The sequence below is a fragment of the Nylanderia fulva genome, unplaced genomic scaffold (genome assembly GCF_048542155.1).
Source record: "Nylanderia fulva isolate GAGA-0341 unplaced genomic scaffold, ASM4854215v1 Scaffold627, whole genome shotgun sequence".
In the NCBI taxonomy this organism is placed as follows: Eukaryota; Metazoa; Arthropoda; class Insecta; order Hymenoptera; family Formicidae; genus Nylanderia; species Nylanderia fulva.
In genome coordinates this window covers 31901-50381 of record NW_028190729.1, presented here as the reverse complement: position 1 = coordinate 50381, position 18481 = coordinate 31901, and the positions used below count along the sequence as shown (strand labels likewise).

General features: G+C 34.1%; 5 protein-coding genes and 1 long non-coding RNA gene across 6 annotated transcripts; 3 read left to right on the top strand and 3 right to left on the bottom strand.

Moving 5' to 3' along the window:
• Window positions 1–280: 280 nt before the first annotated feature.
• Window positions 281–1645, bottom strand: LOC146720723 (uncharacterized). The gene has a single exon (XM_085488107.1). The coding sequence runs from the start codon at window positions 1195–1197 to the stop codon at window positions 454–456; it is 744 nt and encodes a 247-aa protein (XP_085344233.1). The 5' UTR covers window positions 1198–1645; the 3' UTR covers window positions 281–453.
• On the bottom strand, window positions 1257–6836 carry LOC146720722 (uncharacterized). The gene is made up of 3 exons (XM_085488103.1): window positions 6717–6836; window positions 2477–6408; window positions 1257–1271 (listed from the first exon to the last, which is right to left on the bottom strand). The coding sequence occupies exons 1-3, from the start codon at window positions 6727–6729 to the stop codon at window positions 1257–1259; spliced, it is 3960 nt and encodes a 1319-aa protein (XP_085344229.1). The 5' UTR covers window positions 6730–6836.
• A 15-nt stretch (window positions 6837–6851) lies between these two features.
• On the bottom strand, window positions 6852–7555 carry LOC146720721 (uncharacterized). The gene is made up of 3 exons (XR_014925964.1): window positions 7346–7555; window positions 7118–7255; window positions 6852–7025 (listed from the first exon to the last, which is right to left on the bottom strand). It is a non-coding gene; the product is annotated as an uncharacterized LOC146720721 (long non-coding RNA).
• A 1241-nt stretch (window positions 7556–8796) lies between these two features.
• Window positions 8797–9700, top strand: LOC146720720 (uncharacterized). The gene has a single exon (XM_085488108.1). The coding sequence runs from the start codon at window positions 8930–8932 to the stop codon at window positions 9692–9694; it is 765 nt and encodes a 254-aa protein (XP_085344234.1). The 5' UTR covers window positions 8797–8929; the 3' UTR covers window positions 9695–9700.
• A 2754-nt stretch (window positions 9701–12454) lies between these two features.
• LOC114929063 (uncharacterized) lies at window positions 12455–15087 on the top strand. Its single transcript, XM_029300432.2, has 7 exons — window positions 12455–12918; window positions 13123–13317; window positions 13431–13517; window positions 13613–13819; window positions 13903–14096; window positions 14579–14738; window positions 14868–15087. Exons 1-7 carry the CDS (start codon window positions 12702–12704, stop codon window positions 14993–14995), a joined length of 1188 nt encoding a protein of 395 aa, XP_029156265.2. The 5' UTR covers window positions 12455–12701; the 3' UTR covers window positions 14996–15087.
• Window positions 15088–15161: 74 nt separating this feature from the next.
• Window positions 15162–17385, top strand: LOC146720719 (uncharacterized). The gene has a single exon (XM_085488106.1). The coding sequence runs from the start codon at window positions 15162–15164 to the stop codon at window positions 17289–17291; it is 2130 nt and encodes a 709-aa protein (XP_085344232.1). The 3' UTR covers window positions 17292–17385.
• The last annotated feature ends 1096 nt before the right edge of the window (window positions 17386–18481 follow it).

Genomic DNA, 18481 nt, shown 5'->3' with positions numbered 1-18481 from the left:
CTCCAATGATCCGGGATAATATAGCTCCGAGTATAGGAGCAATAAGATAGGGTAAGAATCCGCCGCGTTGCACCAATAGTTTTCTCTTAACTTTCAAATTATCTTTTTTCGCAGCAATACGACGTAGGATCGATTTATGTCTAGCAAGGCGTTTCTTTTCACTACTCGCAAGCGGTACGTTACCTTTAAGAGTATTGAAAACGCACTCTTGAATACACTTAATGAGATTATTATCGACGGAACGTAAAAACGCTGTTCTTTGATTTTTTTTCAGATAACATAAAGTTTTCAAAAGATTCGTGTTTCTTTCGCCGATAGATCGTCTAGCGATTTTTACCGCGCCGTCGGATGAATTCTTCGACGACGACGATGATGCCGGTTGCGATTTTTTTTCTTTTTTTACCATCGCAGTGTAATTGCACGAGTGACAAGTCGTGTGTGAATACGAGCCTTTTATACGCCTCCGCCTCTTTTGATCGATCTACGTGGAATGTACGCGTAATGCAGCTTATCGTTGGGAAAGATACACGTCCGAAATCGATATTCATCTGGAGTCGATTGTTTTAAATCGAGCAATAAATACCCGTGAGGCTTCGAGGTAGCGTCGTAGTACGCTTCTTCCATAAACTTAGGATCGTCCGGATATACTTGACGCGCTAAATGCCGAATTTGCGCGCGATCGCGTGGATTTTTGAAAACTACTATGTAATTCGCATTGAGAGATATGTCGCGTTGTCCGCGTCCCTGATGGAAGAGATTTTGCGAAATGAGAATAACACTGAGATTCTTATGATGGCTTCCTTTAGTAAACAGATCTACGATAACATCGCACGATGACGACTCTCTCATAAGATCGTCGATTATCACTAATTTCGGGGTGAGTGGATCGTAAGAATAATCTTCCGGGCGCGGTAAACCCTCGTGAAATTCGATTATATTTTTCTTCGAGTTTATCGGAACGCTATTTGCATATACGTTCTTTTTTCTTACGCTACTCTTCTCTTCTCTTTCATTTTCATCGCATTGCAGGCGTTGATAGGCATCTTGCCACTCGGCGTAATAAAATAAAATTCTCTCGAATCGAGTATCGGACACGTCGGACAAATAACGAAGAAATGTTTTCACGAAAATCGTTTTTCCACATCCCGTAGGTCCGCAGACGATCGACGTCCAAGGATGTTTCCAGCGTACATCCATTTCCCCAAAATGAACGCGATATTCACCGTTTACGTACAATCTCGTAAATGAAAGAAAGTCTAATCCGGCGCGTTCTTAAAAACAAAAAATTAGCGTAAAGAGCGTCCGTGTATTTAAATTTTAATATTACTCATAGTATGAAATGAGTTACGACGGAAAAAGCTTATTCGCGCACCGGGGGCCAACCCGCGGCGGTCGCATGCTCGTGCTAGCGAATAGCGCCGATCAGCTGACGAGCGCCGATCAGCTGATGAGCGCCTGGTTAGCTCGCAACTACCGATCAGCTGATGAGCGCCTGGTTAGCGCACCGCTACCGATCAGCTGACGAGCGCTACGTTGCGCTGCCCACAATCAGCTTTTAATCAAATGTTCTCGTTGGTGTGTATGTCTTGCGATAGCGGACGTATGTGAGTTCGGCATGAATATATTTGAATATATAAAAATTGTACGTAACAAGAATTTTTTAAAAATTAAATATTTTTATGTTAAAGTTTTTCAGACAAAAAAAAATTATATTAAAAATTTTGTTAAAAATTTAATATTTCACTAAATAAAAATGATTTCGCTTAAAAGGTTAATTATTATTATTAAAACTAGGATGGGGAAACAATATTTTTTATTAAAATATATAAATTTTATTACTGAACAATATTTTTTATTAAAAATATAAATTTTTGTATTTATATTTACAAAGTATTTTTTTCTTATTACTAATATCTACATCTTCTAACTTTAGTTAAACTATTCCTTATCCTTTCTAATATAAAAATAAAATTAAAACTACGGGTATTTTAAAACTCCGATTTATAAAATATAGTATAAAGTATAATATTTTATAATATTTGATGAATTACATTTTACTTTTACAATATTTACACTTTTATATAATATTTGCATTTCTATGCAAGTGGCGGAAAACGCACGCGTATCTCCGCAAAGATAGAAGAGTGTGAAGAGGAGAGCAATGTCATTGTTTCGGTAAATAACCGTAAGGAAGAGAATATCGATTTTTGATAAATCTTCGTTTTAATAACACAGGCTTGCATATTTTTGTTTCGTCACGCGTTATTATATCGTGAAATGCGGTTCGCCGAATGGCTTTAAAACGAAGATTTATCGATGTCCCAGGAATCGCCTCTTCAACCTGTTCTCCGAGCGCTTTCTCTTCCCGTTCCTCTTCTTCTTCTTCTTCTTCTCTTTCTTTACGCAACAATAAATCTTTAATACTATTAAAATTAACTAAACGCGAGTTTTCAAAATTCAAGGTTATACCCTTTACTTTGCAAACTTCGCGTGTGAGTCCTTCGGGTGTACGGACCACATATGCGTAAAATTTCGGACCACCGGATACGAACGACTCGATGTAACTACCTTGTCCGTAGCTAGCGAGTTCATCCGTCATGTCGCCTAAAAAATTACCCGTATGCGGTTCGTATTCCTGCGGATCTCCGCGACTTACATAAATACAGGAATCCGTGTCGTAATATAAAACGCGCTTGTCTAATTTTTCTAAATAATCATACAATTTTAATCGCGCTTGAGCCGTCGTGTAAGCCGCTATTATAACATTAGTAAGAGGCGAAGGTACGATCGCCTCTTCTCGTAGTCGAAACGAAACATATATCACCTCATCGTTTACAGGCAATATATCGGTTATTTCATGTTGAGGGCTAGTGAGCAAACTCATTAATCGTTCTTGTGTTTTGACAATCACGGTATTCGGTAAGTTTGCACGTTGACCAAATTTACCCCAAAAAGAATTCAAGCATAATTTAGCCACCGAGCGTAAACCGGAATTGTGTGCAATGTTATCTTTTTCAAGAACGATTCCTTCTACTTCCTCATACTCACGGATGTAACGCTCTTTAGCAACGTTATCGACACAGTTGCTCGGCCATCCGCTAGCTTCTTGCTTTAATTGTAGAAATGTATTGATGTATTCGGTAAATAGACCCCCTTGTCGCGTACCGGTTTCGTAACGAGTGATGTTATATTGCCAAATCTCACTAACCCCTGTCACGAAATATCCTTTCTCGATTGCTTTTCGTAATTCGCACGATATCCATGTACCTTCGAATTCGCGTTCGTGAGCTTCGTGAGTACACGCAATCTGAGAAAATGTTTCGCAGCAACTACGACATAACGCAAATAATAATTTACCCTGCACGCGATAGGGTAATACAGGATGAAAGAGATCGCGGGGAGGAAGTACTTTACATCGCACGACCCCCTCGACTGAATCGAAATTATATCCCGGTGATAATCCGATTAATTCCTCGCATTCCTCACCTACGTATATTGTCGGGTGACCAATCGGAAAATCACCGGTCTTCAACACAAACGGATACAGAGAACATACATCCACGTAACGTATCTTTTCTGTACCCGTGATCTCGTATCGCGTTACGATATTTCCTGTGCGTCCGCCGTAAAATGAGTCTCGGGGATCGAGCGGTTTGACGTCTATCATTTGATGTCGATGTAGATATTCGCGCATTTCGACATTTTCATTCATCTCGCGATCAAAGTCGCATTCCCATTTTTCAATCACCCTATATCCGCGCTTACGAAGACGAAACGTCGTTGCAACAGTGTGTTCGTAGCGTGAATCACATGTATCTGTACGATCTGTCGAAAGCAGTCTATCGCGATTTACCCGAAAACATCTTGGACAACCATGCCAAAAACAACCGTGAAACTGTAATACGTAATATTGCGTTACGTTATTTTCTACCGACTCGTAGTATCCATCGACTAGCGTACCATCGCGTAATCGATATTCTCGAGCGCGACCACCATGGATAATATGATGAGCGAGCTCCCGCTCTTTCCATATCAACCATTGCAGGGCTTTACGCGAGTGAATATTCGCATGTCTGTATCCCCCCATTGGAATGATACCGATCTCTCTTTCGCGTAAAAAGTTTTTTCTAAATACTCGCATACACGTTGAGGCGATGGTTGTGCATTCCTCGAATGGACACACGTTTCCACGCTCTAAGAATATTTTTCTAAAAGCCATACACGCTCGTCTAAGGATATCTACATCGTTACGACAATAAAGCAATATTTCACGTTGAAAATCAAACACATAGTTCGCGCGCGTCATCTCGGAGTGCCACGCGAGAAATTTTTCGCGTTCTTTCATCTGCATAGAATCGGGTGAATAATATTGAACACCGGGTAACGCTCCGACATAAGACTGATTATCGATAGTATTGAATAAATGTGGAAAAATGCCTTTATTCGTACCTTCTGTCAGTCCAAAAGCTTTAGGTAATTCGGATAAACGCATCGGCATGTAATTGATACTATCGATAAATTTCGTATGACCTAGCGTTAATACAACTATTTTCGTACCGTTTAAAATGACTCGAGGCTCTAAGACATGGTTTTCCACGATATATTTCAAAATAAATTGCGCGTCGAATGATTTCGCGTTATGCGCGATGCAAATTATTTGTTTAAAATATTTTGTCGGCCGCGTTACGAAATCTACAAATTCCTGCACAGGGTTGCGACAAAATATAAATTCGCGAATACCACACCAGCGACATCGCACCGACATTTCATCTATTTCTGCACACTCCTCGCAAATTTGTTGAGCGACGCAGAGCGTAGGTACGTGAATTTTTACATTTGTGCTACCTTGGAGCGTTTCGTCTTGTCTCGTCTCAAAGTCATAAAACACGAATGCGACTTGGCTTTCTACGCGTTCGCGAGTCTGATTAATCGAACCTTCGGCGTCATCGTCGTCGTCGTCGTCGTTTCTCCGCTGTTGTTGTTCGCTATTTCCATCCGCGTGTTCGGAAGTGCTCGGATCGGGACGATTATCGCCATGCCGACGAAGGGGAAGCATGTAACAAAGATGATTCAAAGGTTGAAGAGAACGACACGTAGCGCAATAAGCCGTGTCGCATTCGTGTTGATTATTTCTTTGAATCAAACGTCCGCAATCTTCGCAAAAACGTATAGTTTCACAAACACTCCGACGTGATTTACCATCGTATGATTTTACCGTGCGATGACGCTCCAAGCAGGCATGATTGAAAAATTCACGTCTACAATTATCGCACCTAGTACGATCCGCGAATGGTTGCTCGCACGGCGGCTCTCCGTTACATCGCGGACATTTATTAGAGCATCGATGCTCTCTCACATCAGAGCGGTAACTTAAATTACACGGGATACAATATCCCCGCCCGCCTGCTGCTGCATTTAAATTTAAAATTACATCGAAATGTTTATTATTTAAACTGTATAATAGATTTAAACGAGTTTTTATTTCCCGCTGCAAAGTGGTTAGAAATGCGTTTCCATCGAATAGCGGATTACCCCTTCGACCAAAAGTATCGTCGTTATATATTATTATCGCGACATTTTCGCTCGCGAGATATTGCTGAAAACGCTCGATTTCATCAATTCCACACCCTTCCTCCGGAATCGTGACACCGGCATTCCTCGTAAGTTGCAACGCAAACTCGCGCTGTAACACCGAGTTTTGTCTTCTCACCGCATTCCATTTCGCGTGTAACTCTCCCGTGCGTAAATTTCCACGCTCGTTAAAAATTAGAGCCGATACAAGCGCGCGAGGAAGACATAAATTATCGGAATTGGAAATTGTTAAAATCGAACGTTTAGCAATAACATCGTGCGTAAACCTGTTACGGCCGCGACCAATGGGAGGGGTGACTTTAAAAATCCGAATGTTAAATTCTTGCGCTATATCGTGTCCTCCGCAGCTTTGCGCTAACGAGCTTACGAGTTCCCAAATATTTTCGTAAGTCAAATCTCGCAAAGGTCGGAACGATATACCTGCGGGGCCGCGGGTTAAACTTGCGGAATCGAAAGATATGCCGACGTAATCCCTCGGTTCGCACGAATGCAACGCGTACTCGTGAAGTTCGCGAAACGCATTTTCTAACCACTCATACACGTTTGCTCCTTCGGGTATCGGACGAATACGGAAACTAATTTCTCGTCCTTCTACACCAAAAGTTCTAAAGCGACGCACGTTTTCCGACAACATTATTAAATATCTAAAATTACCATCAGGCTCTTGATTCGCTATTTCTTCCTCCGCTTCTTCTTCTTCTTCCTCTTGTCCACCAGCAGCCTCTAAATGTCGCTCTTCGTCGGAAGTTTCCTCAGCGGAGCGGGTTTGGGAATCTTCTTGTTGTATTCTGACGTTCCTTCCCCCACCACTCTGTACTGTGAGAAATAAAAATTATATTAACAAAATAAAATATTTAATAAAATATTACTCTCTTACGTTTGAATTTTTATTAATAATGTGAAAATGTTGTTATTAATAATAATTATGTTAAGTTCACTTACGTTTTAATATTCTTTTACCGGGGTATTTGTATCACGCTGCGAGGGTTAATACTCCGGTGAATATGAAATTTCGGGCGCGATGTTAGGAGAGAAAGAAATTCCTAATAAAATTTTATTTTAATTAAAATAAACAAAAAATTTAAACGTAGGAGAAGATTAAGTATAAAATATGAAATTATTACCTTCCTCGCCCATCCCCCCGCTATTTTCTTCTTCTTCTTCTTCTTCTACAGAAAACGTGGCGTTGTTATTTTCATCTTCCACTTCTTCTTCATCTCCCGTTTGTTCTTCTCGATCTTCCGGCTCTTTTTCTTCATCTTCCGTTTGCTCTATTTCTTCTTCTTCCAACTCTTCATCTTCCTCCTCCTCCTCCTCCTCCTCCACTTCCTCCTCCAGCTCCTCTACATCTTCCGAAATCGTGTTTATTTCCTCGTCGATTTCCTCCCCCAGTTCTCGCTCCTCTACGACCACGTTTTCATTCGCCGCGTCATCTAATATTCATCGGTCATATATTATTAGTATTTCACATAATTAAAAAATCTTTTGTGTTGATATATAGCACTGTAGTATTTTTCTTACTTACTTTCAAGCGGAGTAAATATGGCCGCCTCATCGAACGGACTTACTTCGCGAACCCGCACCTCTTCCACGTCGTTATCACTTTCGGCTAAATCAATAACCGGGTGTTCCAGCTCCGGCGTTAACACGATGCGTGCACGGCCTGGAACGTATATTATTTTTATTAAAAAATTTCCTGTTTAATATAATGTTTTCTAGCAGCGCGATATAATTTATGATGTTAAAAACTTACGCGAAGGTCCGGGCTCCGGCGAAGAATCCGCTCGTCGTCTTCTATTTAATCTTAATCTAAGTGATACGGGGCGATTCTCTAGTACGCGCAACCGGTTTCCTGTAACGCGTGCGACAGGGCGTACGAAAGCTAAAGTTTTAGCGATTTAAATAAATAATTGGGGTAGTTTTAATTAATTTTTATTTATAATTAAGTGTAAAAAAAAAATAAAAACTTACCATTATTATCTTCACCCCGGAGAACTCGATGAAAATGTAGGAGGAGATATTCTATGTGACCTGCTGCGTCGTTTTCTTTCTCACCACCAAAATAGTATCGCGACTCGATCACCTCACCCGCGATAATCACTAATTCGCGAAAAACACTAAAATGTCCTAGTCGGAATAATACCGCTAGCACAGCGTTGGGACATTCCCCCGCGAATTTTCCAAAAATATTGAAGCATTTGTCTTCACTCGCACATGTTAATTCATATATATACTTGGAAAAATTTTTTCCGCATAAACTCTGCGCTAGTGATAGACAAATTTCAATTACTTTTTTCAAACTCATTATTTGAAATTTAATAGTACACTTGCGTCGAATACGTGAGTACGCGAGAGACGAAATTCAAAAATGTAGCTAGCTAACTTAACTCCGAGAGCCGTATTTATACGTTTATGGAAATCAAAATGGGGGATTTTCAGGTAACTTTTTTGATTTATTTTATCTTTTTTATCTTTTTTCTCATAGACGTGTATTCTTACCCATGTTTTATATATATATATATATATATATATATATATATATATGGTAATCTTTACTTAGATACAGAAAATATTTAATCTAGGGCGATATTTACTTAATTACGAAAAGTTTATAGAAATCAAAATGAGGAATTTTCAGGTATCTTTTCTCGATTTTATTTTATCTTTTTTTATCTTTTTTTTATCTTTTTTTCTCATAACCGTGTATTTTTACCCATGTTTTATATATATATCTATATATCTATATATATATATATATATATATATATGGTAATATTTACTTAGATACAAAAAATATTTAATCTAGGACGTTATTTACTTAGTTACAAAAAGTTTATAGAAATCAAGATGAGGAATTTTCAGGCATCTTTTCTCGATAGCGATAGGAATTTTATATTTTCTCTGAAGTCAGATTTAAAATTATATTATTTATATTGCTTAAAAAATTCCCCTTCCACATTAATAATTATATCGTTTATATTGTTTAAAAAATTCCCCTCCCACATAATTTTCATTATACTACGCATGCATTTTCTCCCTATCGCTTTATTGTTTAAAAAATTCCCCTTCCACATTAAAAATTATATTATTTATATTGTTTAAAAAATCCCTTCCTCATAATTTTTATTTATCTACGCATACATTTTCTCCCTACCACTTTTCTATTTTATCTTCCTTTTTATAAATTTTCTGGAAAATCTTCGCTCACTCGTCTTTCATCGTCCGGACTTTCAAGTTCGTTAGTAAAAAAGTTTGTTAGTAAAAAGTTCTCGATTTTTCGATTTTTGCGTGTCTTTGATTATTATATCTTTTGATTTTCTACGCGGTAGCAACTACCATGAACAATCTTAAGAAAATCGAGCAACAACCACGTATGTTGCTGTCAACAACATACGGATTGAATTCATCCTACACGAAGAAAATTCAAGTGGGTCTTATGACGGAAGACAACGTCGAACTGGATTTTCTGCCTGTTGTTAAATTAACATCTCACGGAGCTGTAGGGATTTGCTTCGACATGGAATCGTGGCAAAAATTTCAAGAAAACATGAAAACGATGTCGAGCTACTTAAACGGTGATAAAATTAATTTGAGCTCGATCATCTTTAACAAGATAATTGTAAATTTCACTACCGCATATGGTGCTAGAGCCATACTAATAACATATCGTGAAAACGAGCAAGAAGATCTTTCTTCCGAGACTGTGGAGGATACGAACGAAAACGGACCGAAGGCGAAGAAACGTAAAACTTACAACATTGCGATAGTCATGCAGAGAACGACTTTTCAAGGTGTAGAAAATATAGTTGATTGTGTGAACGCTAATTTAAATCGTCTAAATTTTATTTCAACTAATGTCAACGAATGTGCTCGATATTTAATTAACGAAATACAGTTAAATCTTCCTGTCAACGGTAGCATTAATAACAGTATCGTGAAACTCACGATCAGAGGTAACAGTAAGGAAATAGAACGTAATGTACGTACCCAACTGAAAGATTTAACATTTCTCGATGTATATTTTGAGATAACATTTTTAGAAATAATTTCACTTTATTTCGAACAAATTGTACATACAATTATATCAAAACGTAAATTTTAATAATTATTCGACGAATATTTTCTTGAAATGTTTGTGAATAATTTTGTTCTGTAAAAATATTTTAAATATAAATCATATTTGTACTTTTAAAACCATTGTTCAATTTTCTTTCACTTCCTCTTTCCAGAAATTTCCTCAACATCCATGTTTCTGTTTACCTTCATTAAGCAGCGAGTTATTTTAAAATAAAATTTTATCCGACATCTTTTCAACAATAAGCATTCTTTCTAATCTACGATGATGCATTATTTTTTTATCGTGACACGAGTCGGAATGCTCGCCAGTACAAATATTTGCGTGTTCTTTTTTTATTACCCTACGGCATTGTCAGTTACTACCCGCCACCGATCCCCGGTCGACCGCATGACGCTTTTCTTGGTCAAAATGTTTTTACCCCACCCCGTCTAATATCGACCATTTGATTCGACGAGCTATCCTTGCCATACGTATACCCTAACTGTTTTTACCCCACCCCGTCCAATATCGACCATTTGATTCGACGAGCTATCCTTGCCATACGTATACCCGTACCCCCATACCGTACCCTACGCAACTTTAGCTTAAATACCTCATCTAATCCTTAGACTAGTAAGATCTCGTTTAGCTCAACATACTAGGACCCAGCTCGGAAACACGAAGGCCCCAGGTTCAAATCCAGAGGAAATCAGAAAAAATAAAAAAATAAAAAATTCTCATCCCCACCTTTCGGGGCCAGTCGCCATTTTTTTTTCCCCAACACCCTCTCCCCTACACCCACACTCGGAAAAACCAGACGCCGGTGGTGGGGGAAAGATAAGATAAGACACGGCGCCAGACGGGTCGGTGGTGGGGGTTTGTTATGACGGGCCATAGTGCCCACTATACTACTGTCTTGTCAAAACTCTAATTTCTAAAGCATGGTGTTTGGAATAAAAGAACTATTATATAATGATTGTGTTTGGAATAAAAGAAGTATTATATAATGATTGTGTAACATTTTATGTTATAACATTTTAAAATTATAATTTCAGAATAATTATGCATCTTTAAGCGTAGAATATTTATTCATATATTATGTAATTTTTTTTCAAATGTAATTTTGCAAATATTGTAAAGAATACTTTATAGTTTTATAATCAAGTCAGGATAAATTATATGAAAAAATATTCAATTTAATAAAGTAATAGGTTGGAATTTAATAAAAATATATAATTATAATATTCGACTCAACTTAGTCGATACTTATTAAACTTTACAAAAAGAAAATAAAGAAATACAAAAGAAAAGAAAGTAATACAAATTAATTATAAATCAGATACAAATTGACAATGATTCTATGTTTTAGAAAAGACTCGAAATATCCGGAACGAATGCGAAGTGCTAGTCGAAAAATTACAAAGTTCTCAAAACGCGATCTCGCCTAATTTCCGGTAATCTCAAGTGCTTAACTGCCGAAAAGTAAGTGTGTGAAAAATCGATTTTGCTCTCTCCGTATCCTCTCGCGAAAGTGCGAAAGCCGTCGATCGGTGGGAGTAGAGTCGGAGACCATGTGAAAGTCCGGAGCAGTAGCGCAGCTACTAAAACTCGTTGCTCCAGAAAAATCCTTAACAATATTTCATCAAAATAATTCATCATAACGCTACTGGTTTGTTGAAAAACTAATTAGCAATAAATTGTGTAAATATTTATATATTGTTCAAAGGTCTATATTTTTATATGAGTTATTTCAAATATAAGTACATATGACTGCAGTATTTCATATTTTATTCAGATTTTATTATATAACTTTATAAATATTTTCCTATCGGGGTGAATGGAATGTACAATGTCCATAGTACGATCGTAGTGTTGTTAATTGATCAAATTTTGGAGAATTTTTTATTATATTTTTATTATAGGAGAAGGAATTTTTCATTATATTTTCATATATTTTGATATTTAAAAAAAATTATCTTTTCGTTTGTGTATTAAAAATTCTTTTTAGCTTTGTCTTGAGTGATTAGAGGATAATACTGAAATTAAGCGTATAAATATCTGGAAAATGAAGAAATATAAACACTGATCTGACCTATTAATCATTTGTACAATTTTGTCAGTCGATCCTGACACTAATTGTAAAGCTCATACTTAGAACATTGAAAGAGATTGGAGAGACACTTTGTGCTAACATTCCACGCGATGCATATTAAGATATGATTACTCGATAACAACATCTCAGGTAGCAAGCACACGTCATTTTGACGTCGAATACTAGTCATGTTCGTACGAATGACGTCAAGTGACCAGAAACTGACATCATATTTGAATGACATTATAATGACGTCATTATTTTACGTCAGTATGACGTAATATTTAAGTCCTATATTCATTTTATAATGACGTCATTATGTAGTACGTCAGTATGACGTAATATTTAAGTCCTACATTCATTTTATTTACGTATTTTGGTATCAAATCTAAAAAAGGATGCCATTTATTTAAACAATTAATATAAATATATAGATATAGGCATTTAAGAGCCGAACGCAAACGTACAATTTTTATAGGTAGATTCTATACATATTAAAATAAAAAATATGTGTATGAGAATATTTGCAACGTCATATTGACGCCGAATGACGTCATTAGACGTAAAAATAACGTCATTTTGACGTTTAATGACATTAGTTTGCCACCTGAGTACAATCATTGTGTCGAAGTAACAAAAGCAAATAGAAAGCGTTTGCAACACTTGCGAGTATAAAATATGTCTTTTTTTTTGGTAAATAATAAAAATAAAATAATGCCACGAGCATTGCGAACGTAAAGTACGTGAAACAGATCACGCGCATGCAATCGTCATTTATCGCGCATGTTCTGTTTGCTACATCGGCGCGGAAAAATTATCAGTCTCATTGTCAGGTTAGGGTTAGGTTCACGTGCTTTGTGTAAATCCTGCTTGTTCAGACGCAAACGAAAAAATTCTGTATAAATTTTTAATTATTTATTATACGTTATATATTTTCTTGATTATATAGTCATTACTGAAATGACTTTTGTTGGCGTCGAATTTATTCTCAATGATAGTGATAATGAAGCATCAATTGCTTTAGTACATTGTTCATGGTTAACGCCACGAAAAAAAGAGGTTTGGTGGCCTCCGTATAAAACTGGTGCACAATTTAAGAAAGCACTCTTCCGCGAAGAAAAGCCAAAAGATCAAACATGGACATTATACGGTATTAAACAAATACTTTTTTCTTGTGGTATGTATACAATATATATATTTATGTATGTGTGTGTGCGTATTGAGTATATTATGAGTGTATTGAATATATTAATTGTTTATTTAATTAATATTATTATATATTTTATATTGTGATATTTTTAATTAACAAATTTTATTGCATAAAAAATTAGGTTATGTTTATAAAATTTGAATTTAACTATGTTATCTTTGTTAATTATAGATGAATATCAGAAAGCTAGTAAAAAACTAAAAAAGTGTGAAGAGTTTTCTGATGTACAGTCTTCTACAGTGGAAGATAAAGAGCAACCAAAGAAAAGACAGTCAAAACGAAATTCTAAATACATATCTACTAGTGAAGAAGAGGATGATGAAAGTGACCATTCTTTACGTCGACCACCAAAGATTTCCACATTTGGTAAAAATATTTTTTAATTAGAAATTTAAATTTTTAATTAATAATTATAAATCTAATTTTATCTTTTTGTAAATATTGGAAGCATTTTGTTATCTAAGCATTATTATGTTTAGCACATGCGCTACAAGATAAACATAAAAAATCTTTAACATCAATGCCATCATCAGTATCTATGACATCAAAAGACCTACCAGAAACAGGTATAAAGAAATAGCAAAATATTAAAAAAAAATAAAGCACTATATATTTTTGAAATTTTGTTTTCTAATTTTTCTTTAAATTTGTTATATTACAGTATCGCAACAAGACATAAATTCAGATTCTTCTGATATTCCTGCACACAATACTCCTAGTAGGAGATTAAAAGAGATAGATTTTTTAAATAGAATCACAATACCATCACCATCTTTAACTGTTTCCACAAACATCAGTTCTCGATCAGAATCTGTAAATTCAACTCTTAATGAAGCGAATGGAGTACCATATTTTCGTAGCCTTACTGGTATGTCTTATTATTATTCTATAAAATAAAACGATATTTTTTTATATACTAGAATGATTGCCTATTTATATTAAATTTTTCAGAACAAATTTTTACTGAAATAAGAAAAGTGCGAGAACAAGTTAAAGAAATGTATGGAATATTGAAGCACTCCAACACTCAAGATGGCATGCTCTCTATCCCAGATAATTGTCCTGTTGAGTTTCCATTGAAAACACGCGAAGAATTGCAACTATTAGAAAATTATTTTAGCTCCCGTGAAAATAAACACGCTGTGGTATATATACAGGGTTGGCCATATTAGGTGGACCCATTTATTTAAAAGAAAAACATTTAAAAAAAACACATTTTTTGCTGTTCAAGTGAAAAATCATTTAGCGTTCGATTGATGGTTGCTCCATAGCAAAAATCTCCTAAGACTGACGCTTCGAACACGTGCTATCATTAGTCATTCTCACATTCCTTGTCAAAGTTACAGTGTTACTAGATGGGTCCACCTAATATGGTCAACCCTGTATTTATTTAAATCACATGTTTTAACATACATATACAGACACATACTATTATTATACTACTACTACTATAACTACTACTACTATAACTACTACTACTACTACTACTACTACTACTACTACTACTACTACTACTACTACTACTACTACTACTACTATTACTATGTATGTGTATGCATGTGTTGTGTATATGTACATATATGTGTTTATACGTGCATTGATGTTAATTTTTTTTATTATTTTACAGTCATTGTTCTTCTCAACATTAGGAGGTGACACTACTACTGCAAGAACTAATAAAATTTTAAAACACGTTTTAACTAACGAACTTGCGAAAGGTTTTAACTTTGCAGGACACAAAAATAAGGAAGCTTTTGAGAAGCTTTCTTTGAAGACTGTGATAATCCGTAAGTTTGACAATATTAAATATTTTACAAAAATTAATTAAAATTGATAAAAAATAAAATTTTTTTCTTGATATAATATATAATTTGTTATAAAATAAATTGTTTAAAATTTTTCTGTTTTGTTTATAGGCGGTGTGCAAATAAAATCACCTTCAACCACAGAAAAAGATATTGAGGATGCAATCAAAACTTGGTTAAAACACGCTTCTGACAGATTAAAGGAAAGTTTGAAAAAAAATAACAAAGAAAGGTTATAAAATTTAAATATTATATTCTACACGTATGTATTACTTTTTATTTTTATTTTGTCTATTGATAAATTAATAATTTTATTAATTTTATTTTTTAAGTTTGCATTATTTATTTTAATAATTGGTTGTCAAAACATATCTTTTTTTCTTTTATTTGTAAAAATTTATCATTATGTTAAAAATTAGACGTAAACGTAAAGAATTTATTGGACGGCGCCAACAATATCGAAGAGTAACGCAAGCTGTAAACAAAATATTTGCTGCTAATGTTTCTAATAGAACACCTTGTAATAATTTGAACCTATCAAACGAAATATATAATGAATCGTTAAATGATTTAGATACTAATAGAATTACAAGTACTAATAATGAAACGAGCAATACTGAAAATTTTGAAAATGTTATTGTCTCTTTAAATTTTCAAAACGATAACTATTTAACCATTGATGCCGTGTCTAATTTTTCTAATAAGGTAATAAATAATTCTTCTGACACAGATATAAACAGTAGCTTAGATGATCAAAGTAATTTTATGTATGAATTAAGGAAATGGGCCATTGAAAGACACATATCACATTTAGCTGTAACAGATCTTTTGCGCATACTTTCCCCTTATCACCCAGAATTACCATTAGATTCCCGTACATTATTGAAAACTCCAATTTTTACGCAAATTAATAAATTAGAAACTGGAGAATTTTGTTATTTAGGTTTGAACATAGCTTTGAAAAATGTATTGTCACAAAAGCATACCCAAGAATGTTTAAAACCTGGTGAAACATTAAAAATCTGTTTTAATGTAGATGGTATCCCATTGTTTAAAAGTAACAAAATACAACTATGGCCTATTCTGGGACTTATTAAAAATTTTCGTAGTATTCCATTCAGTATTTCAATTTTTTGTGGTACGTCGAAGCCTAAACCTTTAAATCTTTTTTTAAGGAATTTTATAGATGAATTAAATAATTTATTAGAAAATGGATTTGATTTTAATGAGAATCACTTTAAAATAGAAATTCATAGTTTTATATGCGATGCTCCTGCTCGTGCTTTTTTAAAATGTACAAAGACACATTCGGGATATTCTTCATGTGATAAATGTGTTGAACCTGGAGAATATTATAAAAATAAAGTTGTTTTTACAAGTGAAACAGCTCAAAAGCGCACAGACGAATCTTTTAGAAAACATATAGATGATGATCACCATCGTGGCCCATCTCCTTTAATAGATTTACCTATAGATTTAATAACATCTTTTCCCACAGACTACATGCATAACATATGTTTAGGCGTAATGAGAAAGCTATTAAATACATGGATTGGAGGTTCACTAAACGTTAGATTACCTAACAGAAAGGTACAAGTGCTCTCACAACGTCTCATTAATTTACAGCCATTTATTCCATTGGAGTTTAATAGAAAACCTCGGTCATTAAATGAGCTAGCGTATTGGAAAACCACAGAGTTTAGAACTTTTTTGATTTACATCGGTCCTTTAGTTTTAAAAGATATTGTAGGCAAAGCTATTTATGAAAATTTTCTATTATTGCATGTTGCTATTTCTATATTAATATCACAAAAACATATAAATAATTTTGGAATTTCATTTGCACGAGAATGCCTACTAACTTTTATCAATCATTGCAAAAATAAATTGTACGGTCTAGAATTTGCTGTTTACAATATTCATCTCTTAACACATATATGCGACGACGTAGAAATTTATGGTCCTTTAGATGAATATTCTGCGTTTCCGTTTGAAAATTATCTTGGTAAATTAAAAAAATTAATAAGATCTTCTAATAATCCATTACAGCAAATACATCGTCGAATTCAAGAAATAAATTGTTCTTCCTTAGAAATAAATAAATGTAACTTAAAAGAAGTCAAAGCTAAATATTTTGTTGACATGGAACATAAAAATGGACCTTTATTAAATAATAATTCTTGTCAATGGTACAAACAATATAAAAAAATCAGTTTTACAAATTTGTCATTTTCTATCAATCGCTACAGCATTGCAGACAGTTATTGTAGTTTGAGTAACGCAGAAGTAATAGAAATACATAATATTGTAAAAACAACAAATGGTGATATTTTCGTTATTGGAAAATATTTTATTACACAATCACCATTATATCTATACCCGTGCGACTCATCGCTACTTAATATATATATTCTCAAAGATTTTAGTAATCTCAAAATATGGCCTATTAGTCTCATTAGCAGCAAATGTATTGTAGTACCTTATATTGATGATAATACTTATGTATGTTTTCCAATCATACACAACATTGATTAATATTCTTTTATTATTAATTTTTAGTTTAATATTTGTGAAAATTTATTTATTTTAATTTAGCAATCATAATGTGCAATGCATATTGTGCAATTTGAGATAGCTATTAATATAATCACAAATATACATTATTATTATTATGATTCTACAGTTTAATAATAAGTTTTTATATTATATACATATATGACTATTATAAAACAAGTTTTTGATAATTATATTCGTACATAATATATTTAAAAAATTTCTGTTTATATTAAAATTTGATAATTAATAAAAAATTTATATGTATACATATATTTACATATTTTATCCAAGTTTTGTGTGTGTGTGTGTGTGTGCGTGCGTGTGCGTGTGCGTGTGCGTGTGCGTGTGCGTGTGCGTGTGCGTGTGCGTGTGTGTGTGTGTGTGTGTACTATACAAAAATATTAGGAATCAATATTAAATATTAGGAATAAAAATTATTTTAAAGTAAAAAATTGAATAAACCTTGATATATAAATTAGAGTATAAAAGTCTTATTAGTCCTCTATACTCGAATGTGTATTTTTATAGCAAAGTTTTTTCGATTTTAATATTTTAAAATAATTATTCCTAATATTTAATATTTATTTTTAATATTTTCTCTATTGTGCGCAGGGTCTAAGAACGTCTTAATAACGTCATTATATTAATCAGGAAAGACGTCATGAAATAACGTCAAAATGTGGTTCTAATAACGTCATTATATTAATCAGAAAAGATGTCATGAGATGACGTCAAAATGTGGTTCTTTTCGTGACGTCAACAGTCTGTGACATTAGACCGTCATTTTTACGTCATAAAAACGTCAAGTCATGACGTCACAAGTAGTCATTGACTGACCAATTTGAGACGTCAAAATGACGTGTGGTTGCTACCTGGGATTATGCTGGTTATATTGCAGAATTTCTTTTTAAACGAAAATTTACATTTAAAGAACAAATAGAGATATTTTTTTATATAATGACAAAACATTATCTATCTTCTTAGTAAAAGAAGATAAAATATATATGTTTTTACATACAGGATTTTTTTATTTATTTCTCCGATAAATACTGATAAAAGAGACTCCTAGAACATAGGTGTGGGTTATGCTATATTACATATATAATTCCGGAATAGAGTTTCCCTGTAGGAGAGGCGAAACCTAAGATTAATTTTTGTCTTGCAAAACA

Excerpts from the sequence above, each read along its gene's own strand:
- LOC146720723 (XM_085488107.1), bottom strand. The coding sequence starts at position 1,197 with ATGGATGTACGCTGGAAACATCCTTGGACGTCGATCGTCTGCGGACCT.
- LOC114929063 (XM_029300432.2), top strand. The coding sequence starts at position 12,702 with ATGACTTTTGTTGGCGTCGAATTTATTCTCAATGATAGTGATAATGAA. Across the intron at positions 13,518-13,612 it reads AAAAGACCTACCAGAAACAG|TATCGCAACAAGACATAAAT; the intron begins GTATAAAGAAAT and ends GTTATATTACAG. Across the intron at positions 14,739-14,867 it reads TTTGAAGACTGTGATAATCC|GCGGTGTGCAAATAAAATCA; the intron begins GTAAGTTTGACA and ends TTTTGTTTATAG.
- LOC146720720 (XM_085488108.1), top strand. The coding sequence starts at position 8,930 with ATGAACAATCTTAAGAAAATCGAGCAACAACCACGTATGTTGCTGTCA.
- LOC146720719 (XM_085488106.1), top strand. The coding sequence starts at position 15,162 with ATGTTAAAAATTAGACGTAAACGTAAAGAATTTATTGGACGGCGCCAA.